The sequence below is a fragment of the Sciurus vulgaris genome (assembly GCF_902686455.1).
Source record: "Sciurus vulgaris genome assembly, chromosome: 9".
Lineage (NCBI taxonomy): Eukaryota > Metazoa > Chordata > Mammalia > Rodentia > Sciuridae > Sciurus > Sciurus vulgaris.
This window is the reverse complement of record NC_136469.1, coordinates 23,472,137-23,497,918: the sequence shown is the minus strand read 5'-3', so window position 1 is coordinate 23,497,918 and position 25,782 is coordinate 23,472,137. Positions and strand designations below refer to the sequence as shown.

The 25,782-nt window shown below is 36.8% G+C and overlaps 2 protein-coding genes across 3 annotated transcripts in view; one reads left to right on the top strand and one right to left on the bottom strand.

The window, feature by feature from the left end:
• ANAPC10 (anaphase promoting complex subunit 10) overlaps positions 1-20,743 on the top strand; it is a 98,602-nt gene extending 77,859 nt beyond the window's left edge. The window contains exon 5 of one of the 2 annotated variants that reach the window (XM_079154174.1): positions 18,628-20,743. In XM_079154174.1, the coding sequence (XP_079010300.1) occupies positions 18,628-18,858 (231 nt within the window). In that variant the 3' untranslated portion in view covers positions 18,859-20,743. The remainder of the gene's footprint in view (positions 1-18,627) is intronic. The other variant, XM_079154175.1, reaches the window with a different exon arrangement.
• A 1,877-nt stretch (positions 20,744-22,620) lies between these two features.
• Positions 22,621-23,187, bottom strand: LOC306669309 (divergent paired-related homeobox-like; the record flags this gene model as incomplete). The annotated part of the gene is made up of 1 exon (XM_079153134.1): positions 22,621-23,187. One exon carries the CDS (start codon positions 23,185-23,187, stop codon positions 22,621-22,623), a length of 567 nt encoding a protein of 188 aa, XP_079009260.1.
• Positions 23,188-25,782: the final 2,595 nt, after the last annotated feature.

The following is a 25,782-nucleotide window of genomic DNA, read 5'->3' as shown; positions in this document are numbered from 1 at the left end:
TGATAAGAGCAGTTTCTGGGTAGAAACCTGATTTGCATTGGAATGGGATAAAGATAGAACAGCAGGTAAAAAAGGGAGAAAGTGATCACAGCTTTTCAAAGAGTTTTGCCATAAGGGAACAGAATTTGAGCCATAAGAGGAGGACATACTATTGAGGGTTTTATTTTTTAAATTTATTTTCAATTTTTAATCTTTAAAATGACAAATATGATAGCATGTTTGTGTGATGATGACAGTGACACAGTGGAGAAGAAAAATTATTTGGAGAATGTTTATTCTGGGAGCAGAGTCTTTAGTTAGGAAGGATAGGATAGAATCTATTGAGCAAGTGGAAGCTGGATTCTACAAGGTGAAGAGGCAGCTTAAGTACTATATAACAACTGATAAGGAGTTGATATTTTTCTGATTGCTCCTGTTTTCTTAATGAAATAAAATATCATCTTAGATTACAGTAAGCATTAAGAATTGAGGAGAGGCTATCCCAGAGACAGTAAAATTAAAAAAAAAAATTAAGGGAAGAATAGAGTAGGAATTTTGCATGTTGCTAAATATGTACTTTAAATTTGTCATTTTGGATTTAAAGTGAGACCAGTCAGTGTAGTTGGTTGTTTTTCTCCAGTAGCACAGAATAGATAGAGTTGGGTTTAACCAGGATTGTCCCCTGTTGCCCAACAATGTGAAAGTAAGAGATGGATATTGAATTTAAGTGTGTAAAGGGATTATTTTGATACATTCTGGAATACCATCAAGGAAAGAGGAAATCGAAGATGTTAAATAGGCTAATGAATCATTTAAAAAGTAGATGGAATCAGTAGCCTTAACAGTTTTGGTGACATTGATACTGTGTTGCAGTGGGGTCACTAGAGAAATCTGATGAGTTAAAGGGTTGTAGAGATGGGAATGTGTAAAGTCAAGATAATAACTCTTGCTTGTGATTAAATGTGACTGTGGTAAGAATTACTGACCTGTAGTGGAGATAAAACTTCTTGGAAGTAAGGAAGTTGAGGAAAGGGGAATCCAGATTGTTGAGTGGATTGTTTGTTGAAATTGCCAAGTAGGGTGAGCCTGTTAGTGATGGAAAGGAATGCTGTCAGTGAGATTTTAAACCAGGTACTGAAACTGTTTAGAAACTGCCTTTTTTTGAGTCACTGTTCCAAAAACTGCAAAATTAAAAACATTTTTTATTGTAAAGCACAATTATTGAGAAAAACAGATAATATATAGTTAGAATAAAATGAAAAGTATTCATATTCTCACCATTATAGATATTTCCTATTTGTTTTGATGAATGTCCTTTCAAACTTTTTTCCATCTATACACAACAAATATTTTAAACATATAAGATTATACAACTTGTTATTTAGTAGTATGCCTTTTAAAATTATCCAGAGAAAGCTGCAAATAACTGTAAATAAATGTAGAGGTGATGATCATTGACCACATAATATTCAGATCAGTGATGGACTCCATATGCAATGATGGCTGATGACAGACCCATTTTGTATTTATCTTTTGATTGTGTAATTTTCTCTTGTACTTGACTTAATATTGAGTTTCAGTTATCATGGCTTCTAAGTGTAAGAAATTTAATACTATTGTTGCCCATAAAGGGCCATATTAAGTGATTGACATGATAACAAAGTTAAAAGTGACTCAGGACTATGAAGGTGGAAAATCAGTGATGATTGTTGCTCATCAGTTATGTACATTCCATTCCACTGAAGCAACCAGCTTGAAGGACAAGGACAAAATGGTGGAATCTGTGAAAGGATCTGTTTCACTAAAAGCAATGAGACTAACAAAAATTTCAAGAAGGGCCTACCTAGTTTGAATAGGGCACAGAAGCATGTCTCATTATTTCTCTATCAGGGCTGAAGCATAAAGTTTGTTTTATGATGTTGACATAAAATAATTCTGCTTTGATGGAATAAGGAAGTGGTTTATTCTGAGTCAAGTAAGAGTGACCATGGCCTGGGAACATGGATTCAGGTTACCTTGAACGACATGGTGGAAGAGCTTTTTTAGTCACAAAATAAAGTAGGTGGGGTCATGAGGTAGGCAGACCAGAAAGAGGTGAGAAATCTCTTCTATAGGATTCAGATGTTATCTTTAATTGGGGGAAGAAATCTTTTACAGGATTCTGATGTTGTCACATTCTTAGCTTTAGGTTTGGTGAAGGCCAGAGGTCTAACCAAACTCTATATATTTTAGGAGTTTTACCTAGTAGTCACAAGAATGCTAGGACAGATACAGAGGTTGATAATAAATGGCTACTAAAAGTGATGAAAGATAGCCTAAAATTACATTGGCTCTTGATCTGCAGTATCCCCTCCTGTCCACAATCAAAGGACTGTAAGATGATTTTCCAAAGCTAGCATACCATTTCACATTCCTACCAGGATGGTGTTTGAAGGTTTCAGTTTCTCCACAATGATTTGGGTGTTTTTCTGGACCCAGACAGAGAAACTGAAGGGTTCATGTGTGTGTGCACATGGTGGTGGGGAGGGCATGGTAAAAATATATGACATGTACTATTTTAACCATTTTTAAGTGTGCAGTTCTGTGTCATTAAGGACGTTCACATTGTGTACAACTGTAACCATCATCCATCTATGGAACCTTTTTAATCTTCTCAAATGGAACTACCATTTCCTTTCAACTATAACTCCTCGTTACCTCCTACCACTGCCCCTGGCCTCCAGCATTCTGCTCTCTGTCTCTATAATTTGACTGTTCTAGATACCTCACATGGATGAATCATACAGCACTTTTTTGTGACTTGTTCACTTCATTTTGCATATTTGTCTTCAAGAGAAACTGAGTTTTTTAAAGGAAGTGTTTGATGCATGTAAATGTATCATCTTTAATATTCTATTCTTTTCTTTTTTATACTCTCCAGATATCATCTCCAAATCATGTGAAGGAGTTAGAACCCTAAAACACTACTTAGGTAGAATGTGAAGGGTGCAGCTACTTTGGAAAATTGTCTTGCAGGCCTTCACATGATTTAACAAAGAGTTACCTTGTGACTTACCATTCCACACTTAGGTATATGCCCAAGAAAAAAGGCTAATGAATGTGCACACATACTTTAAAAGCTTCTTTAGTATGTATACTATTATTTACCTTTTTTCTCTCTAGAGATTTTGAAATCAGTGTCCTACTTTTAATTCATTATTATTTCCTTTTGTAGTTCCTGTTATGCTGGTCTTGTAAATGTTGTATGACATAAAAAGAACTGCATTGAGATGAGATTAGCAGACAATTTTGTTTTGCCCAAATTTGTTTTCTTCATATTTTATTTGTATAGTATAGGATTTCAGAATAATTATTATCTAATTCTTATTCTGTGATGTGAAGTAAATTATATTGTGTTTAAGAACATGGACTATGGAATCAGACGACTCGTTTGAATCACAGTTCTACCATTTATCAGCCATTTGACCTCTGCAAAGTTACTTAACCTTTCTGGGCCTCCATTGTCTCATTTGTGACAGCAGGATATTATCTGCCTCATTGCTAGGATTTTAAACATATTAATATGCTTACTGTAGTCAGAACAGTATCTGGCACATAATATGTGCTATTGAAGAACTTGCTGCTGTTATTATTATTACCATTATCACCGACATTTGTATTATAGATACATAATTTTGGGATGTCAACTGTGGGTTTGTTTTGGTTTTTTCCTTGCTGCTAGTATTTTTATGACAATCTTGACTTTACTGAAGTCTTATTATTAAGCCCAAATTTATTTCTCTTGTACCTCTTTGAGTGATTTTTTTCAAGTATGAACTCCTACTCACTATATTTTTGCCTCTTGGCTTTTTTTAGTTTTATATATATTTTTAAGGTTAGGAACAAGACTTTATTCACTTTTGTATGCTTAACTATACTTAGAACAATATCTTGAACATTTTAAATGCTCAGTAACTATTTATTTCCTGGTTAGTGATAGAAACCAGATACATTTGTACTCTGATCTGCTCATTGTAAATTAGTGTTAGTGAAAGTCTTATAAGAAGTCACAAACTGAAAAAACCATGAAACATAGAGATTTTTTAATTTTGTAATTAAAAGGATTAAGTATTCAATACTAAAAATAACTACCTTTTTTATTTTTTTATTGTAAACAAATGGGATACATGTTGTTTCTCTGTACATGGAGTAAAGGCATACCATTTGTGTAATCATAAATTTACATAGGGTAATGTTGTTTGATTCATTCTGTTAAAAAATAACTACCTTTTAAAAGATATTGGTTTTCTTGGGAGGGGCAGGCAAGAGAAGGGAGAGGAGAGAAGGAATAAAAGAACGAAAATCAGGAAAAGAAGGGGAAGAGAAGGGAAAAGATGGTGCAGTGGTGTTTCTTAATTGTTTTTCTGGAGTAACTCTTGGAATCCAGATTTATTGACACTCTTGCCATGGGCTGTATTTATAAGATAAACTTCTGTTTTCTGCCATGCATATAGTTCATATATGCTTAATAATTAAGATTATTTAAAAATCAGTGTTTATCTTTTTAAAAACACTTTAAAACTTTAGGGAAATTTTTAGAAATTTAGGTTTATTTTTTGATTTAAAATGTTTTTTTCACTTGTTAAGAAAGAAAGAGTTTGGACTCTTGATTAAAAGAAAAATGATAAAGACAGTGGATTCTTGATTAAAATAAAATACATTTTTAAATTAAAAATTTTATCTGGTGTTTACACAGTATTTCTTATTGAAAACATTAGATATCTAGACAGGTTTAGATTGTCATCTAAATCAGATAATTCAATTATTATTGTCCAAGAAAAGTTTTGCCTGATACTTATTTAATGACTCTATTTTTAAAATTAATATTTTATAATTTACATAGAATCTGGTTTATCGCTATATTAATTTGGATGTATTGAACACAGTCCTTGAAACAAAATATACCAGAAATGTAATGTTATTAAAATATTTTTATTAGAGCATATAATTATACACAGTAATTGGGTTTTGACAAAACCATACATAGAAGGAATTTGGTTTTAAGTCCCATTCTTCCTTGCCTTTTTCCCCTCCCTCTATTCTCTCCTGTCTACTCTATTAACCTTCTTTTCTTCTACATGTATCTAAAAGTGAAATTCCCTTTGGTATCTTTATATATGAATATAACTTGATTTTGTTAAATTCATTTCATTTGTCTTCCCCTTTCCTTCCTTCCTCCCTCTCTTTCTCCTACATCTACTTCACTGATCTCTCCTATATCTTTATGATCTGATCCCCTTCCCCACTACCTTCTTCCCCTTATTTTGTTCTATCCACATATGAGATAAAACATTTGACCTTTGATTTTCTGAGTCTGGCTTATTTCACTCTGCATTATGTTCTCTGTTTCTACTCATTTATTGGCAAATATCATTATTTCATTCTTCTTTACGACTGAGTAAAACTCCATTGTGTATTTTTACATTTTCTTTATTTATTTATCTATTGATTGGCATCTTGGTTGATTCCATAATTTGACTATTGTGAATAAACATTGTAGTGACTGTATCACTAATGGTATGCTGATTTTAGATCTTTTGGATAAACACCAAGGAGTGGGATAACTGGGTCAAATGGTGGTTCCATTCCTAGTTTTTTGAGGAATCTCCAAACTGCTTTCCAGAGTGGTTGTACTGATTTATAGTCCTACCAACAATGTAAGAGTGTAAGTTTTTTTCCACATTCTTGATAATTGCCATTCTGACTGGAGTGAGATAAAACCTTAGTGTAGTTCCTAATTGCTAGCAGTGCTGAACATTTTTTCATGTATTTCTTAACCATATGAGTTTCTTCTTTTGAGAAGTTTCTGTTTAGTTCTTTGCCCGTTTATTGATTGGGCTATTTGGATTTTTGGCATTGGGTTTTTTGAGTTCTTTATATATGCTGGATAAGAATTTTCTTCTATTTCATAGGCTCTTTTTTCACTCTCTTAATCATTTCCTTTGCTGTGCAGAGGTTTTTAATATGATGGCATCACACTTACTGATTCTTGTTTTTATTTCTTGAGGTTTGGTGACACTTTATCTGTGGTACTATCTCCTTTTTCATCTCTAATCTTGTTGATATGGGTCTTCTCTTTCTTTTTGTTAGTTTGGCTAAAGGTTTATCAATATTATTTATTTTTTCAAGAACCAGCTCTTTGTTGCATTGATTCTGTGTATTGCTTTTTTATTCTCAATTTTATTAATTTTTTTCTCTGATTCTTATTATTTTTTGTCTTACACTGACTTTAGAGTTGTTTTCTTTTTTCTAAGGCTTTGAGGTAGAGTATAAGCTTATTTATTTGGGATCTCTCTCTCTCTCTTTTTAATGTAGAACCTCAAAGTAATGAATTTTCCTTTTAGTACTGTTTTCATGCTGTCCCAAAGATTTTGATATTTTGTATTGTTGTTTTCATTTGTTTATAAGAATTTCTTCTCTCATTTCTTCTTTGATCCATTCCTCATTTAAAAGAGTATTGTTTAATTTCCATGTGTTATATAGTTTCTATTGTTTTTCTTGATGTTGATTTCTAGTTTCATTTCATTAGAGTCCAATAGAATGCATGGGACTTTATCGATCTTTTATATTTGCAGAAACATTGTGATCAGGAGCTGCCAAGAAGGAGGTGAATTTAGTGTTTTGGTGTGAAATGTTCTGTAGATGTCTACTGGGTCCATTTGATTTGTAGTATTATTTAGGTTGGAAATTTTTTATTGATTGTATGCTTTGATGACCTGTCTATTGGTGATATGGGTGTGTTGAAATCACCCAATATTATTGTTTTGAGATCTAGCTGGGATTTAATGTCAAGGAGTATTTTTTTTAATGTAACTGGATACATTGACATTTGGGGCACATATATTTACTATTGTTATATCTTATTGGTGGTTTGTTCCCTTTACCAGGATGTAATGGCCTTCTTTATCTTTTCTGATTAATTTTTGCTTGAAATAACTTTGTTGAATATGAAGATAGCTACTCCAGCTGGTTCTCAAACTCCGTTTGCATGGAATACTTTTTTCCCATCCTTTTACCTTCAGCCTGTGAGCATCTTTACCTATGAGATAAGTCTCTTAGAAATAGCATATAGCTGTATCTTGTTTTTTGATCCTTTCTGCTAGTCTATGTCTTTTAATTAGAGAATTGAGACCACTTTTATTCAGTATTACTATGGGTATGTGTTTGTGGTTTGCTGACATTTGGGTTTTTTTTTTGGTCATATTTAATTCTGTCTTGATTCTCTTTTAGCTGATTAGTCTTTTATTGATCTTCACTTATTTGAGAGTTTTAGATATTGTTTTTGAGTTCCTCTGTGTGGAATTTATCTTTGAGGATTCTTTGTAGTGCTAGCTTGATTGTCATTTATTTTTTCACTTTATCTTTGTCCTGGAAAATTTTTATTTTCTCATCAAACATGAAAGATAGTTTTGCTGAGTATATTGATCGTTGTTAGCAGTTGTTTTCTTTTTTTGGTGGGGGTACCAGGGATTGAACTCAGGGGCACTCAACCACTGAGCCACATCCCCAGCCCTATTTTGTATTTTATTTAGAGACAGAGTCTCACTGAGTTGCTTAGCTCCTTCGCTGTTTCCGAGGTTGGCTTTGAACTCACTACCCCCCTGCCTCAGCCTCCCAAGCTGCTGGGATTACAGGTGTGTGCCACTGCTCCTGGTGGCAGTTTTTTTCTTTTAGAGCTTGGAATATCATTCCAGAACCTCCTTGATTTTAGTGTCTGCATTGAGAAGTCAGAAGTGAGCCTATAGGCTGGAGTGATGACTCAGTGGTAGAGTACTTGCCTAGCATGTGTGAGGAACTGGATTAAATTCTCAGCACTGCATATAAATAAATAAATGTCCATCAGGTATACACATACACACACACATGTGTACACACACATGTATGAACAAAATTTGTTAAAAGAAAAAGAAGTAAACCTTATTGGATTTCCTCTAAATGTGACCTGATACTTCTCTCTCTCTTTTTTTTAATTTATTTTTATTTATTTTTATTTTAATTAAAAATCATAAATTTACATAGGGCAATGTTGTTTGATTCATTCTGTTATTTTTTTCCCATCCCCCCTCCCCTCCCACCCCTCTTTTCCCTCTATACATTCCTTTCTTCCTCCATTCTTACCACCCTCCTTATCCCTAACCCTACACCTAACCCTAACCCTAACACGAACCCCTCCTACCCCCCCCCCATATGTTCGCATCCGCTTATCAGCGAGATCATTCGTCCTTTATTTTTTGAGATTGGCTTATCTCACTTAGCATGATATCCTCCAATTTCATCCATTTGCCTGCGAATGCCATAATTTTGTCATTCCTCATAGCGGAGTAATATTCCATTGTATATATATGCCACAGTTTCTTTATTCATTCATCAACTGAAGGGCATCTGGGTTGGTTCCACAATCTGGCTATAGTGAATTGAGCAGCTGTGAACATTGATATGGCTGTATCTCTGTAGTATGCTGATTTTAAGTCCTTTGGGTATAGGCCAAGGAGTGGGATAGCTGGATCAAATGGTGGTTCCATTCCAAGCTTTCTGAGGAATCTCCATACTGCTTTCCAGAGTGGCTGCACTAGTTTGCAACCCCACCAGCAATGTATGAGTGTACCTTTTCCCCACATCCTCGCCAACACCTATTGTTGCTTATGTTCTTGATAATCGCCATTCTAATTGGGGTGAGATGAAATCTTAGGGTAGTTTTGATTTGCATTTCTCTTATTACTAGAGATGTTGAACACTTTTTCATATATCTGTTGATTGCTTGTAGATCTTCTTCTGTGAAGTGTCTGTTCATATCCTTAGCCCATTTGTTGACTGGATTATTTGTATTCTTGGTGTAGAGTTTTTTGAGTCCTTTATAGATTCTGGAAATTAGCGCTGTATCTGAAGTATGGGTGGCAAAGATATTCTCCCACTCTGTAGGCTCTCTCTTCACATTACTGATAGTTTCCTTTGCTGAGAGAAAGCTTTTTAGTTTGAATCTATCCCAGTTGTTGATTCTTGCTTTTATTTCTTGAGCTATGGGAGTCCTGTTAAGGAAGTGTGATCCTAAGCCAACAAGTTGAAGGTTTGGACCTACTTTTTCTTCTATAAGATGCAGGGTCTCTGGTCTCATTCCGAGGTCCTTGATCCATTGTGAGTTGAGTTTTGTGCAGGGTGAGAGATAGGGGTTTAATTTCATTCTGTTGCATATGGTTTTTCAGTTTTCCCAGCACCATTTGTTGAAGAAGCTATCTTTTCTCCATTGCATATTTTTGGCCCCTTTGTCTAGTATGAGAAAATTGTATTTATTTGGGTTTGTGTCCATGTCCTCTATTCTGTACCATTGATCTACCTGTCTATTTTGGTACCAATACCATGCCGTTTTTGTTACTATTGCTTTGTAATAGAGTTGAAGATCTGGTATTGCGATACCCCCTGCTTCATTCTTCCTGCTAAGGATTGCTTTAGCTATTCTGGGTTTCTTATTCTTCCAGATGAATTTCATAATTGCTTGCTCTATTTCTATAAGGTACATCATTGGGATTTTAATTGGAATTGCATTGAATCTGTATAGCACTTTTGGTAGTATGGCCATTTTGACAATATTAATTCTTCCTATCCATGAACATGGGAGATCTTTCCATCTTCTAAGGTTTTCTTTAATTTCTTTCTTTAGTGTTCCGTAGTTCTCATTGTAGAGGTCTTTCAACTCTTTTGTGAGATTGATTCCCAAGTATTTTATTTTTTTTGATGCTATTGTGAATGGGGTAGTTTTCCTAATTTCTCTTTCTGAAGATTCATCACTTACGTATAGAAATGCATTGGATTTATGAGCATTGATCTTGTAACCTGCTACTTTACTGAATTCACTTATGAGTTCTAAGAGTTTTCTGGTGGAATTTCCAGGTTCCTCTAAATATATAATCATGTCATCAGGGAACAGGGAGTTTGAGCTCCTCTTTTCCAATTCGTATCCCTTTAATTTCTTTGGTTTGTCTAATGGCTCTGGCTAGAGTCTCAAGAACAATGTTGAATAGAAGTGGTGAAAGAGGGCATCCCTGCCTTGTTCCAGTTTTTAGGGGGAATGCTTTCAATTTTTCACCATTTAGAATGATATTGGCCATGGGCTTAGCATAGATGGCTTTCACAATGTTAAGGAATGATCCTACTACCCCAATTTTTTCTAGTGTTTTGAGCATGAAGGGGTGCTATATTTTATCAAATGCTTTCTCTGCATCTATTGAAATAATCATGTGATTCTTAACTTTTAGTCTGTTGATATGGTGAATGACATTTATTGATTTCTGGATGTTGAACCAACCTTGCATCCCTGGGATAAAACCCACTTGATCGTGGTGCACTATCTTTTTAATATATTTTTGTATGCGATTTGCTAAAATTTTGTTGAGAATTTTTGCGTCGATGTTCATTAAGGATATTGGTCTGAAATTTTCTTTCCTCGATGTGTCTCTCTCTGGTTTAGGTATCAGGATGATATTGGCTTCATAGAATGAGTTTGGGAGGGTTCCCTCCTCTTCTATTTTATGGAATACTTTGAGAAGTATTGGAATGAGCTCTTCTTTAAAGGTTTTGTAGAACTCGGCTGAGAACCCATCTGGTCCCGGACTTTTCTTTGTTGGTAGGCTTTTGATGACTTCTTCTATTTCATTGCTTGAAATTGATTTATTTAAGTTGTGTATGTCCTCCTCGTTCAGTTTAGGTAATTCATATGTCTCTAGAAACTTGTTGATGTCTTTGAGGTTTTCTGTTTTGTTGGAGTATAGATTTTCAAAATAGCTTCTAATTATGTTTTGTATTTCACTCGTGTCTGTTGTGATATTTCCTTGTTCATTTCGAATTTTAGTAATTTGAGTTTTCTCCCTCTTTCTCTTTGTTAGCGTGGCTAAGGGTTTATCAATTTTGTTTATTTTTTCAAAGAACCAATTATTTATTTTGTTAATTTTTCCGATAGTTTCTTTTGTTTCAATTTCGTTGATTTTGGCTCTGATTTTAACTGTTTCCTGTCTTCTACTACTTTTGGTGTTGGTCTGCTCTTCTTTTTCTTGGGCTTTGAGCTGTAATGTTAAGTCGTTTATTTGTTGATTTCTACTTCTTTTGTTGAATGCGCCGCATGAAATAAATCTTCCTCTCAGTACTGCTTTTGTAGTGTCCCAGAGATTTTGATGTGATGTGTCTTTGTTCTCATTTACTTCTAAGAATTTTTTAATTTCCCTCCTGATGTCTTATGTTATCCATTCATCATATAATAGTGTGTTATTTAATCTCCAGGTATTGGAGAAGTTTCTGCTTTTTATTCTGTCATTTATTTCTAATTTCAGTCCATTATGATCTGATAAGAGTATAAGGTAGTATCTCTATCTTCTTGTATTTGCTAACAGTAGCTTTGTGGCATAAAACATGGTCTATTTTAGAGAAGGATCCATGTGCTGCTGAGAAGAAAGTGTATTCGTTCTTTGTTGGATGGTATATTCTATATAAGTCGGTTAAGTCTAAATTGTTGATTGTGTTATTGAGATCTATGGTTTCTTTATTCAATTTTTGTTTGGACGATCTATCCAGCAGTGAGAGAGGTGTGTTAAAATCACCTAGTATTATTGTGTTGTGGTCTATTTGATTTCCGGAATTGAGAAGGATTTATTTGACGTACATGGATGAGCCAATGTTCGGGGCATAGATATTTATGATTGTTATGTCTTGCTGATTTATGCTTCCCTTAAGCAGTATGTAATGTCCTTCTTTATCCCTTCTGACTAGTTTTGGCTTGAAGTCCACATTATCTGAAATGAGGATGGATACTCCAGCTTTTTTGCTGTGTCCGTGTGCATGGTATGTTTTTTCCCATCCTTTCACCTTTAGTCTATGGGTATCTCTTTCTATGAGATGGGTCTCTTGCAGGCAGCATATTGTTGGATTTTTCTTTTTAATCCAAATCTGCCAGTCTATGTCTTTTGATTGATGAGTTCAGGCCATTAACATTCACAATTATTATTGTGATATGATTTGTATTCCTAGTCATTGGACTCATTTTTGTTTTTTGACATGATTTGTTTTCTCCTTTATTTGGCTATTCCTTTAGGCTAGTTCCTTCCGTTGCTGATTTACATCGTTGTTTTTCATCTCTTCCTCATGGAATATTTTGCTGAGAATGTTCTGTAATGCTGGCTTTCTTTTTGTAAATTCCTTTAGCTGTTGTTTATCATGGAAGGATCTTATCTCATCGTCAAATCTGAAAGTAAGTTTTGCTGGGTATAAAATTCTTGGTTGGCATTCATTTTCTTTCAGGGCTTGGTAAATGTTGTTCCTGATCCTTCTAGCTTTTAGGGTCTGGATTGAAAAATCTGCTGGTATTCTTATTGGTTTCCCCCTGAATGTAATCTGATTCTTTTCTCTCGCGGCCTTTAAAATTCTGTCTTTATTTTGAATGTTAGGTATTTTCATAATAATGTGCCTTGGTGTAGGTCTGTTGTAATTTTGCATATTTGGAGTCCTATAAGCCTCTTGTACTTGGTTTTCCATTTCATTCTTCAGATTTGGAAAATTTTCTGATATTATTTCGTTGAATAGATTGTTCATTCCTTTGGTTTGTTTCTCTAAGCTTTCCTCAATCCCAATAATTCTTAAATTTGACCTCTTCATGATATCCCATAATTCTTGTAGATTCTGTTCATGATTTCTTACCATCTTCTCTGTTTGGTCAACCTTGTTTTCAAGATTAAATAATTTGTCTTCAATATCTGAAGTTCTGTCTTCCAGGTGATCTATCCTATTGGTTATGCTTTCTATGGCGTTTTTAACTTGGTTTATTGTTTCCTTCATTTCAAGGATTTCTGTTTGTTTTTTTTTCAGTATCTCTTAACTCTTTATTGAAATGCTCTTTTGCTTCCCTTATTTGCTCTTTTAACTGTTGATTGGTGCGTTCATTTAATGCCTGCATTTGTTCTTTCATCTTCTCGTTTGCTTCCCTGATTGTTTTAATTATGTACATTCTGAACTCCTTTTTTGACATTTCTTTTGCTGTGCTGTCATTGGGTTTTATTGATATAGTATCTAGGTTTGTTTCAGTCATTTTCTTCCCTTGTTTTCTCATATTGGTCAGATGTCAGTGGGACTCTGTGATATTGTAGATTTCCTCTATTGGCTTATAGTGTCCCTGTAGATTTCCAATGTATCACCTACCAGCCTTCAGTAGCCAGAAGTCTTGGATTAATTTCATAATGCAGTGCTTGCGAAGAACGCTGCCCCTAGCCCGCTACTGGTTCCAGAGAGAGAGACCTGGAGAGGTCTCTTGCTGTCCAGCCCTGGTCCCAGAGGCTGGTTGTAGGTCGGAGATCTCCACTGGCTTGGGGACTTGTGGCTGGCTCTGTGTAGACAGGCTCTCACTGGGCGGTTTGCCCAGAGAAGCCAGCCTAGAGAGGCACTTCCTGCCGGAGGGGGCTGGGCTGCTTGGGGAAGTCCCTGGCGCTCTGTGCTGGTCACTGAAGCAACCTGCGGGCAGGCCGGAGCTGGCCGCGCTGCTTCTGTGCAGAAGGGCTCTCACTGGGGGGCCTGCTCCACGAGGCTGGAGGATCTGTCCCTGTGGGAGGAGCCCACCGCCAGAGTGCACAGAGCTGCCTGGGGAAGACTCTATCTGCCCTGTCCTACTCTAATAAGCCACTCGAATCCGGGCCTGCCACCCAGCTGATCTTCGCTGGGTGGGGGAGACTCACCCCGTGGTTCTATTTTAGTCCGAGTCTCTCAATGCCTCCCCTTCTTGAATCCTGGGTTCTGGGCGACTGGAGATGCAGTCACCCTCTAGTCCGCTATCTTGGATCGCCCCGTGGAAAAAGCCTGCAGCTGGAGGGGAAAATGCTGCCTGGAGAGGTCTCTGGCTGCCCAGCCCTGGTCCCAGAAGCCGCTTGCGTGTCCGAGGTTTCCTCTGGCTTGGGGACCCGTGGCTGGCTCTGCGTCGGGAGGCTCTCACTGGGCGGTCTGCCCCGGGAAGCTAGGCTAGAGGGGCACTTCCCACCGGAGGGGGCTGGGCTGCTTGGGGGAGTCCCTGGCGCCCTGTGCTGGTCTCTGAAGCAACCTGCAGGCGGGCCGGAGCTGGCCGTGCTGCTTCTGTGCAGAAGGGCTCTCACTGGGGCGCCTGCTCCACGAGGCTGGAGGATCTGTCCCTGTGGGAGGAGCCCACCGCCAGAGTGCACAGAGCTGCCTGGGGGAGACTCTATCTGCCCTGTCCTACTCTAATAAGCCACTTGAATCCGGGCCTGCCGCCCAGCTGAGCTTCGCTGGGTGGGGGAGACTCACCCCGTGGTTCTGTTTTAGTCCGAGTCTCTCAATGCCTCCCCTTCTTGAATCCTGGGTTCTGGGGCGACTAGAGATGCAGTCACCCTCTAGTCTGCCATCTTGGATCACCCCGTGGAAAAAGCCTGCAGCTGAAGGGGGACAAGGCTGCCTGGAGAGGTCTCTGGCTGCCCAGCCCTGGTCCCAGAAGCTGCTTGCGTGTCGGATGTCTCCGCTGGCTTGGGGAGTTGTGGCTGGCTCTGCGTCCAGAGGCTCTCACCTGATATTTCTCCCTTGCAGCTTTTGATGTTCTTTCCTTAATTTCTATGTTGGGCATTTTGATTATGCTGTGTCTTGAAGAACTTCTCTCTTGATCAGATCTATTTGGGGTCCTCTTACATGTGTACGTCTGTCTCATATCTGAGGTGGGCATAATTTTCCGTGACAATCTCATTGAACATATTCTTAATTCCTTTAGCTTCTATCTCCATGTTCTCAGTGATTATCAGGTTTGGTCTCTTGATGTCTGAGATTTCCTGTATACTCTGATCATGTTCTATAATTTTTTTCCTCTTATTGTATTTCATATACTTAAATTCATATATCCTCTCCTCAAGGCCTGAGGTTTTATCTTTGAGAGCTGAAGCTCTATTTTCTACATAGTCTAATCGGTTGGTGATGCTTTAAAGTGAATTTTTAATTTGATTCATTGTGTCTCTCATTTTCAGGAGTTGATTTTTTTTTAGTTCATTGAACATTTTAATAATCATTTTTTAATACTCTTTCTCTGGAATCATCCATTTCTGTATCTGTGGGATCCTTTCTTAGAGGGGTTCTGAGTTTTGTGGGGCGAGTTATGTTTGCCTATTTCCTCATTTTTTCAAAGGTCCTGGACTTGTTCATCAATTGCAATATATTCATCTTCCTCTGTTGCACGTGTGTCCTTATGTGTGTATTCTTAAAAAATTTGTGCATTTTAGATACAGTTCTTAAAATGAAATACACCAGAAACCTAATGTTATATTTTTTTCATAATTTAGTAGTGGTATGATTTTCCCTTGCTTCTACACATTTATACATGTCTAATTCTTTCTTAGAGAAGGGAGTAATTTTCTGTGAGTATATCATTTTTTTTATAGGTGGATGCAGTTATACATGTCTGTGTTGTAAAGGTATAGGATCACATCAAGGGATTGTGTTCTGAAATGAAAAATTGCCTAGTGCATTTTTGAAATTGAGTATATTTTTGTTGGATGTTGAATTTTGCCTGCTTATTATTGAATGTCAGTAAACATTATTCTCAGACACCTTGTGTTTATAGTTGCTATCTGGTTATGTTTGATACTTCGACAGCAGCGCAGCCTTTTTAGGTACTGTGTCATATACTTCATCAAACTTTACCTTAATGATCTGAAAGGTTAATGGGTTTTTTTTTTTGTTTAGTTTTGCAGTGCTGATGATCACATCCAGGACTTTGCACATGCTAGGCTTGCACCCTACCACTGACCTACATTGTAGCCCCAGCAAGTGTTCTGATTTATTTCCAGGCACTAATTACATTCTGGAGAAAAGTGAATAATTAATACGTATGATTCTCCCACAGTATCAGTGACTCCCTCAAAGAAATAGTGTAATCTCATTTAAAATTAGGGATATTGAAACGGGCAAGAATTTGGGGGACAAGATGCCCAAAACACAGGACACAAAAGCAAAAAATAGACAAATGAGATTATATCCAACTATAAAGTTTCTGTATAGTAAAGGAAGCAATTATCAAAGTGAAGAAACATCCTACAGAATGGGAGAAAATATTTGTAAACTATACATGTGATAAGGGGTATAATATCTAGAATATATAAGGAAGTCAGAAGAAAGCAACAACAAAATAACCCTATATAAAAATGGCAGTACAAAGTAGACATTTCTGGCAAGAAATACAAACGACCAATAGGCATATAAAACAAATGTTCAAGATCACAGATTATCAGAGAAATACAAATCAAAATGTCAGTATCACTTCACTCCAGTAAGCATGACTACCATCTAAAAGGCAAAAAAAAAAAAAAAAAAAAAAAAAAAAATCAGCCTAAGGGTGCAGCTTGGTAGTAAGAGATTTAGCTCAGTGGTAGTGTGTGCTTCACATGAACCAGACCCTGGGTTTGAATCCCAGTACTGGCCAAGAAAAAAAAAGAAAACAAGGGCTGGTATGGAGAAAAGGAACACTTGCACTCTGTTGGAGGGAGTGTAAAATAGTATAGCTATTATATAAAGCAGTGCAGAGATTCTTCAAAATTTCAAAATAAAGCTACCATACAATCTAGCAATCCCACTCCTGGGTATACATCCGAAGGAAATGAAATCAGTCTGTCAGAGAGACATCTGTGCTCTGTGCTCATGACAACATTGTTCATAATAGCCAAGAAACGGAAACAGCCTAAGGGTCTATTAACCAATGGATGGATAAAGAAATTGTGTGTGTGTGTGTGTGTGTGTGTGTGTGTGTATACACACGCATACACAAGAATATAAAAAAGAATGAAATACTGTCATTTATGACAACATGGATAGAATTGGAGATGACTATTTTAAGTTAAGTAAATTAGGCCCAGAAAGACAAGTACTGTACAAGCTTACTCATTATGTGGACTTTCTAAAAGTGTGTCTCAGAACTGAGCATAGTATGGTGGCTCCCAGAGGCTGGGGGAGTATAGGAGAAGGGGAAAAATTGGAAAGGTTGATCAATGAAAACAAAGTTGCAGTTAGGGATGAGAAGGTCTAGTGTGCTGTTGCACAGTGGGATGTCTGTAGATTGTAATTGTATATGTATATATCAGAAAGCTAAAAGAAAGGATTTTGAATGTTTTTGCTAAAAAAAGAAGCAATAATTATTTGAAGAGGTAAGTAAGTGTAACCTGATTACATAAAATATCTATTCAAACATCACATGGCACCCCATTATTATGTACAATATTCTAGTTATGTGTCAGTTGAATAATTAATTTAAAAAATCATGTCCTAATTTATGTTTTCAAGAATTCTAAGACTGTAAAGGGTCTGCATGTGCACTGTAGAAGAAACATTTGTAAAGCACCTTGGGAAAAGAACCAAATAGAAAATCGCCCCTTTGGTTAAGTGTTCAATTCACTTGTGAAAGAACATGGTGGAGAACTCATCTTTTAAGACTCACATTTAGATGCATGTTTTCATACACTCTATATATATAGTTCCTGTAAAGGCCTTATGTGTACAATGTTAAGAAACCTTTGGAAAAGAGCTAACAAGTATTTTACCAGAAAAAGAAATAGCTTTTGATTAAAAAAATGTATTGAATACTTGCTATATTGAATATTATGCTTGCTCCTTTATATACATCGTCTTATTTAATCTTTCCAATATCCCTATGAGAATCCCATTTTAGTAATAAGTTATAAGTGAATTATGGACTCACACTGATTAGATAATATACGCATGTTCAAAAGTTGATAAAATATAGAACTCACATTTAAACCCATTTAGTTAACATTAAAGTCACTATTTTTTATTTAATCACATATTGTTTCTTTTCAGTATCTTTATTCATTTGTCTTTTATATGGTGCTGAGGATTGAACCCAGTGCCTCACACATATGAGGGAAGTGCTCTACCACTGAGCTACAGCCCCAGCCCACATATTGTATTTTTTAACATTGAAAATAAATATATGTTGCTTTTATCAGCAACAGGAGCAGCACATTTTTCATGTTAGCTACTTTTGTTTGTATAAATATGTGATATTTACAAAATTATATTTTTTAAGGTATACAAAAATGTTTCACTTTTGTTTCTTCCAGAGCTGTGGGTGAAACCCAGAGTCTTGCACATGCTAGGCAGGTACTTTACCACTGAGCTACATCCCCAGTTCTTTTAATTTTTTATTTTGAGACAAGGTCTCACTAAGCTGGGCTTCACTGAGTTGCTAAGGCTGGACTTGAACTTGTGGTTCTTTTGCCTCAACCTCTTGAGTTGCTGGGATTATAGGTTTGCACCACTGCACCCAGCTCCCACTTCACATATTTTTAAGGACTGCAGAGGCATGTGCTTTCTAATGTTATAGAAGTTTATACAGTTTTCTGTTAATCCTATGATTACATACCTTTTATTTTTATTTTACCTACTACTATGGTACATACAAAGTGCTTCACAACTGTAAAAGTAGATCGGGTAAAAGTGCCTGCTAACTGGTAATGGTTAGTATCATATTTTTATTTTTGCAGTGGGCAAATGTTAATTTGATTTTAGAATGCATTCATTATTACACATTATATTCACTGAGTGAAATCATAATCTGACTTTCTTTTTTCTTGTTAGCAACTTGAATTGGTGGAACCAAGTGGCTGGATTCATGTTCCCTTAACTGATAATCATAAGAAGCCAACTCGGACATTCATGATACAGATTGCTGTTCTAGCCAACCACCAGAATGGGAGAGATACCCACATGAGACAAATTAAAATATACACACCAGTGGAAGAGAGCTCTATTGGTAAATTTCCTAGGTGTACAACTATCGATTTCATGATGTATCGTTCAATAAGGTAACTTTAAAGTGGAGCAAAAGTGATGAATCCTTTGTTTGGTTCTGTTATTACATTTTATGTTGGATATCATTATTGAAAAATGCATCAGTTATTTTGTAATTTTGTATACATTTAAAGGTATTTTAACTTTGATAAATAAATTTTGGGTCATATTGTTTCAGTTTCCTTTAACATGTAATTAAGCTCACATATTTTACTTTACTAGAAATGAATTCAAAGCCAATCTGTGTATTTTCCCTTGTATCAGAAGAAAACTTGTGGGGCTGGGGTTGTAGCTCAGTGGTAGAGCACTTGCCTAGCACATGTGAGGTACTGGGTTGGATCCTTAGCACCACATAAAAATACATAATTAAAATAAAGGTAATTATGTTCATCTACAGCTAAAAAAATTTTTAAAAACTAGTTTAACTGAAAATTTCAATATATATAGTTTTTTAATCAACCTGTTGATTTCATGTAGTGATCATTACATGTTTGAGAATAAAACTATGTTTTACCAAAATGTATATCACCTTTAACAAGTCAAGATTACCAACCCCCCCACCACCACCAAAGGAAGCTTATTTTTTATATACTGGGCCTACCATCTGATTTGGGATTATCATTAATTGTATTACGTTTACTTCCATGAAACACTTATAACCCTAGGGTTATCTATATCCTGACAATATAATGTTAGAGACTGCTGTTATAACCCAATGTTTATCTCAATTCAAGCAATACTTACAGTTAGTTTCAAACTTTTGTCTGACACCGTATCATTTTCTGGAGATAAAATGTCCTGTGAAAATTTAAAAAATATATGAAATTGTTCTTAATAAAGATTTTAAATAAACACATAAAGATGTGTTTATTTCAGTGGTTTAAATGAATAGTTAATTCCATATACTTTTTTCACCCTGTATCTGTTAATTTTGTGGGGGATGGTTGTTTAGCCATAGACAAATCCCCAGATTTGCTCTTGTTTTGGAAAGATTGCTTGGTGGTTCTTGAATTGCTGGGTACATAAGTCTACAGTAGGAAAGTTTTAAAAATAATAGTGTGTTTGCTTTATTCTGGCAGGGTACTATTTACTTGGATACTACTGAAAAAAGGGTTTCACTTTTTCACCATTCAAAAACTCTGCTCTTCTTCCTGTGAGTTCCAGAAAGAGTTTTATTTCTGTTTTGTTTTCTTTGAGGTAAAAAGCATGGTATGTGGTCTGTAGGGTCAGCTAAAGTCTGCAGCCAAAATTTCTTTGAAATCACCACATTAGAGGTATAGGTGTGGATGCTGGGAAGAGCAGAAGAGAACTGAAGGAAAGCACTGGAGAGGAACTAAAGGAAGTGAGAGTGGAAACGCACACTGCAGGCGCTGATGGTTTTCTGAGTTCAAGAGGAAGAAATCTGTCTCAAAAAAGTATAAGAGGTTGTGTTAGTAATGTTACTGCTCTTTTTTGACTACTTTTTTTTTTGCTTAAAGAAATAAAAGGAGTAGACTACTTATCATTGAATCATTGATACAATCCAGTCTGTTATTTCCTACTACTAATAGTTTAAGAGACTCCTGAAATCAGGAGGAATTATGGAGAATGTTGAGAAACCTGTATGTTTTCTACATTTACTCCTTTCCCCTAATTTTCATATACTGCTGAATGACCATCTTTTTAGGTATGGTAAAATTCAGTAGTGAATTTCCCCTTATTATAAGGAAAATTATAAAGATACAGATTGATCATGCATTACATTAACAAAATGTAATTATCCAAAACAGTTGCATTTCACTTTATTTGTATGTGTGTGTGCAGTGCCAGGGATCAAACATGGGACCTTATGCATGCTAAGCAACACCCTGTCACTGAGCCCACATTTCACTTTCAAAAATGCACATTATTTTGAGGCTGAGGGTGTAACTTAGTGGTACAGCGCTTGCTTACTATGTGCAAGACACTGGGTTCTATCCCTGGCACCATGGAAAAGCAAAACAAAACAAAAGCATATTATATATCTGACAGATATTGTGTCTAGAATATATAAAGAACTCTTACTATTCAACAGTCAAAAGAAAAACTAACCCACTTAAAAAGTGAGCAAAAGATTTGAACTTCACCAGTTCAGTCTATGTGACCAGTCCATTCTATTCCCACATTTGCTTGAGAAATCAAAGCTTATGTCCATACAAAGATTTGTACATGAATGTTCACATACAAATGTTCATGTGTAAATGTAGGAAAAGGAGTAAAAGTAGAACGCATACAGCTTCGTTTGTAATACAGATATAGTCTCCTTTATCCATAATGCCTGGTACCAGAAGTGTTTTGAATTTGGGTATATTTTTGGATTTTGAAATACTTGTATATACATAATGAGATATCTTGGGGATGGGAACCCAAGTTTCCAAACATGAGATTCAGTTATGTTTCATGTATATCTTATATGAAGAGCTTGAAGGTAATTTTATACAGTGTTTTTAGTGTGCCTGTATTTTAAGTATGACCCATCATATGAGGTCAGGCGTGGAATTGTCTCCTTGTGGTATCATATTGGCATTCAAAAGAATGCAGTGTTTCAGATTTTGGATTTTCAGATGAGGGAGGCTGAATTAATACTCAAAAGTTCCTGGAAACAAACCAAATCTGAATCAACAGGAGAATGAAATTGTGGTATAATGAAATACTATGAAATGAACAATAGTTTTGTTTATATATGCAACAACCTGGATGACTTTACAAATAATTACGTAAAGTGACAGAAGCTGCACAAAAAGAATATATCCATATGATTCCATGTTTCACAAAATTCCTGAGCACACAGACATCTGAGCTGACGGAAGGTAGATTACTGGTTCCATAGGACAAGGGAACAGGAAAAAGCAAGAATGAATGGACTGCTTCAGTGGATGATGGGAATGTTCATTTTAATTTCACATGTAATCTCCAGGTATAATCTCCACTTTCAAAATCAGTGTATTATCTAAGAAAACATTGTCACAAGAAATTATAAAAATTGTAGAATTTTAAATCAGTCATAGAACACTATAAATGTGCAACTCTTCAAAAGGACTGGTTCATTCAACTGGTTTTGTGTGTGTGTGCCTAGATGTTGGGTATTGAGTAGATGGATGAAGGAAACCTAGACAAATTGGATGCATGCCTTGCTTTCCATTTGCTTATAGTCCCCTGGCAAAATATTGCATCTTTTAAAATTTTTATTAATTTTATTTATGTATTCATTTTTTTTTTTTTTTGGTACTGGAATTGAACTCAGGGGGTGCTTAGCCATTGAACCACTTCCCCAGTCCTTTTTACTTTTAGAAAGTCTAAGTTGCTTAAGGCTGGGTCAGGTGCCACTACACCTGGCAGTAAATGGTGATTTAGAACTCACTTGTTGGACCATTAAAAACCCCAAATGGAGCTGGGAGCCTTCTTGCAGGCCTGTAATCCTAGCAGCTTAGAGGCTGAGGCAGGAGGATTGCAAATTCAAGAACAGCCTCAGCAATTTAGCAGGGCCATGTCTCTAAATAGCAACTATATAAAAAAGGAGGGGGGATGTGGCTCAGTGGTGAGGGCCCCCAGGTTCAATTGCCATTAAAAGACCAAAATCTGAATTGCTCAGAATGCCGGAACCCGCTGCCTTCCTGGTGGCCTGCTCAGCTCAGTCGTTCTCCACGCGGGGCGTGGGACGCACCCGGCCACTGTGGCCCTCCTTCTTCCCCGTTGCTGGACAGCATCCCGTGTTTGCAGAGCTCCTCAGATGGTCACGGGGGCCGGCACCTGTGTGCAGCGTCACTCTCTCCCTGGCCCCTCGGGGTGCAGACGGGCCGTCGCGCATCCTGGGGAGCACCCTGGAGGCGCTGAAATCGGGTGGAGGCAGTACACGGTGGGGTCCTGGCAGCAGCCAAAGGGGATCATTTTGTGGCTCCCGGGGTGGCCTGTGTGCACCTTGAAAGGGGGGCATACGCTGAGCTGGAAGGAGGGCGTCTGGCGGTTTGTGTAGACCGGGACCGAGGGGCGGGCGCCCAGCGCCCTGAGGGCCATGTCTGCGCTGCTCCAGGCCGGCCTGGCCTTGGCTGCCGGCTCCGCCAACGGCGGCTGTTGCGGGGCTTTCTGGTTTTGCTGGACGTTACGTTTTTCTTTCTTGTGTTTTGCTCTGTGGTTTTTGAACCAAACCTGCAGGACTGTTGGGTCTAAGTTCATTTTCGAAGCCATTTCTCTCTTCAGGCTGGGATCTGGGTATGAGTTCTTGTTGAAAAGGAGGGTCAGATCTTGTAGCTGTTTCTCGGTGAACATTGTTCGCTTCCTGTGCGGATGCTTCTGGTCCTTGCCTTCAGGAAGGGTCTCGGAGACTGACATCTTGGGACCCGGATGCACGCCTCTGCTCAGCTCCTGCAGCCAAAATATTGCATCTTTAACCAACCAAATCAGAAACTGGAAAGCGGTAAGATAACTAATTGGCAAATTGCAATACAGAGGAGAAAGGAGAGTTTCCTTCTTATTCCAGGAAGACAGAGGTGAATCTGAAGACGTTTTGGAGGAGGTGGAAATTTAGAATAAATACTATCTATTATATCAGCTAGTTTTTTGCTTTTCAAACCCATTCTTGAATCCAGACTATCAATTGTTTTTATATGAGTCACAACAATTAATGTGAAACAGATGATTTATGTGTTTGAATCCAAGTGATGTTTGTCCATTTACTCTTGTTTAAAAGCATTCAATGACTAAAACTCAGACAAACCTTGAAAAGTAATTTTAGACACCGTACATTCTTTTATCCATTCTGTTAATGTAGCATAGAATCGAGCATATATTACTTATAACATCAAAATAGCTTTTATAATTATGTATAACTTATTTGACAACATCTATTTCTAGTGTTTTAAAAAATTATTTTTGCTCAAAATTCTTCACTGGAAAAACATTGGTTCATCATGCATTGTTTTTAATTGAATTCTAGGTTATTAGTTTTAACTTATCAATTAGGTTTTAAAAACAATTTTCAAAACACATTAAAACATTAGGAAATTGAATTCATGTAGTTATGGTTACACGAGAACATTTTTGCTTTGTAGATCTTTTAAACCAAGATTATCTTTTGCCAACATTGTTCTGGCTTTCCTGGCTTCTGTTCGGACTCCCTGGAGTATGGCGTTGGGAAATGTTTGATGTACAAGATTCTTTACCAACCCTCGACAAGGAAGTCTCTGTGCTTCATGTTCTGCCTTCGCTCATTTGTACCCAGAAAGCCTTAAAGAGAGGAAGATGAGAAAGGAGAAAGCCTCTGGGATGAGTTGGCTAATTGCCCATGATGTGGATTTACTCTATTAACAGGAAACACCTTAAGCCTAATTGGAAAACTCCACCTGTAAATCTAAGAAAATGTATCCTCTGTGGCACTTTTATATGAAAAGTGAAAGATATTCTTAATACTGTTAGCCAGTCTATTTTTCAGTTTTCTGTGGTTCACTTTGTTCCATGACTGCCTCCACGCTTGTGGTCTGTTTTCTATTTTTTGGTAAGCAGAACCAGCTTCTGTTTTGCAAACAAGAACACTTCCCATTGGACCAATTTAGAATTTCCACCTGATTGTGACTTTTTCTGAGTGGATGTTTATTTCAGGAGATGATATTCAACGTGATCTTGATGGAAGCTCTGGCATTTACCATCTCAGTCAAAATTGCTAAGTTTGTTGCCACCGACTTGCCCCTGTTGTCGTTCACTGATCACCAAAAGATCTTCCACTATGCATGCACTTTTCCAGTGTTGAAAGCAAATTACTGTTCTCTCCCTGTGGTCTTAGAAATAATTCTCCAAACTGTTTTCATAGCCTTTATTTAGAGACGAGCTCTCCTCTTTACACTGGCATTCATCTGTAACTGGAGATCCAGATTTTAACAGATCATTTCCTGTTATTACTATAGCAGTATCAAAATACTGACCACTTACCAAGAAGCAAAGCATCCAAAAGACTGAAGCAGAGAGTTCAGCCAGCTATTTGTTTTTCAACTGTGAAAATTTATAAGAATCACATGTTAAATGGATATGAAGATGAAGTGGAAGAGAGTAGCCCACATAAAAAGAAAGGATAAACCATTTAGGTATTAGGTTATAGCACAATCAGGTGTTTACCAAAGACAACGGAAAGGAGGTCAGTCTATAAAAACAGGGCCTGTTTTCTTAGGGTAGTATTCAGTAATAGGAAATGCACGTTCCTATTCTCCTGAAGTTTTCTTTCATTTTTTTTCCCTAAGTCATCTAGGCAGTTTAATACAAAATCCATTTCTTGAAATTTTCAGTTGTTAGATGAGTAACGGGGACAATTTTGAGTCCTGAGTCCTGTCTCTTGTCTCTCTATACTAAATAACCCTAAATCCTGCAGCTGCTTTCTCCACATTATCACTTCACATTGTTCTAGGTCAGTTGCTAGAAGCGCCCGGCTGGACAACTGGCTTTAGTTTATGCTAAGATGAAGTTATCCAAATAATATTCCATCCTATGGCTTTTTATAAATACCTACACTAATCCTGTATTACTTTATAAATTTACCTTTATAAATAAACCCAGAGTCCTTCGGTGTCGGTATCCATTCAAGACCATACATCTCTCTTCCCCAGTTCTTTTACAATTTTTCATTGTTCTCAGACTTTGTTCTATCCAAGCAATACACTTGTCTATTTTAAGTCCACAACTCCCTTATTCTTTTAGTGTATAACACCAAATGGAATGTAATCTTGTCACTTCTCTGCCAATTTTTATCATTCAAAAGTCACTCCCTGGAAGGCTTTTCTTGACGGAATTTAATTCTGTATACTTTTGTTAATTCTTTCTAATTTCCTCAGCATTTATGTAATCTGCCAGTGCTATATTGCCTTATTAGTGTCTGTATATAACTCTTGAAAGCAGTGAATCAGTCTTTTTTCTTCTGTATTTGCATTTTTACAATTTGTA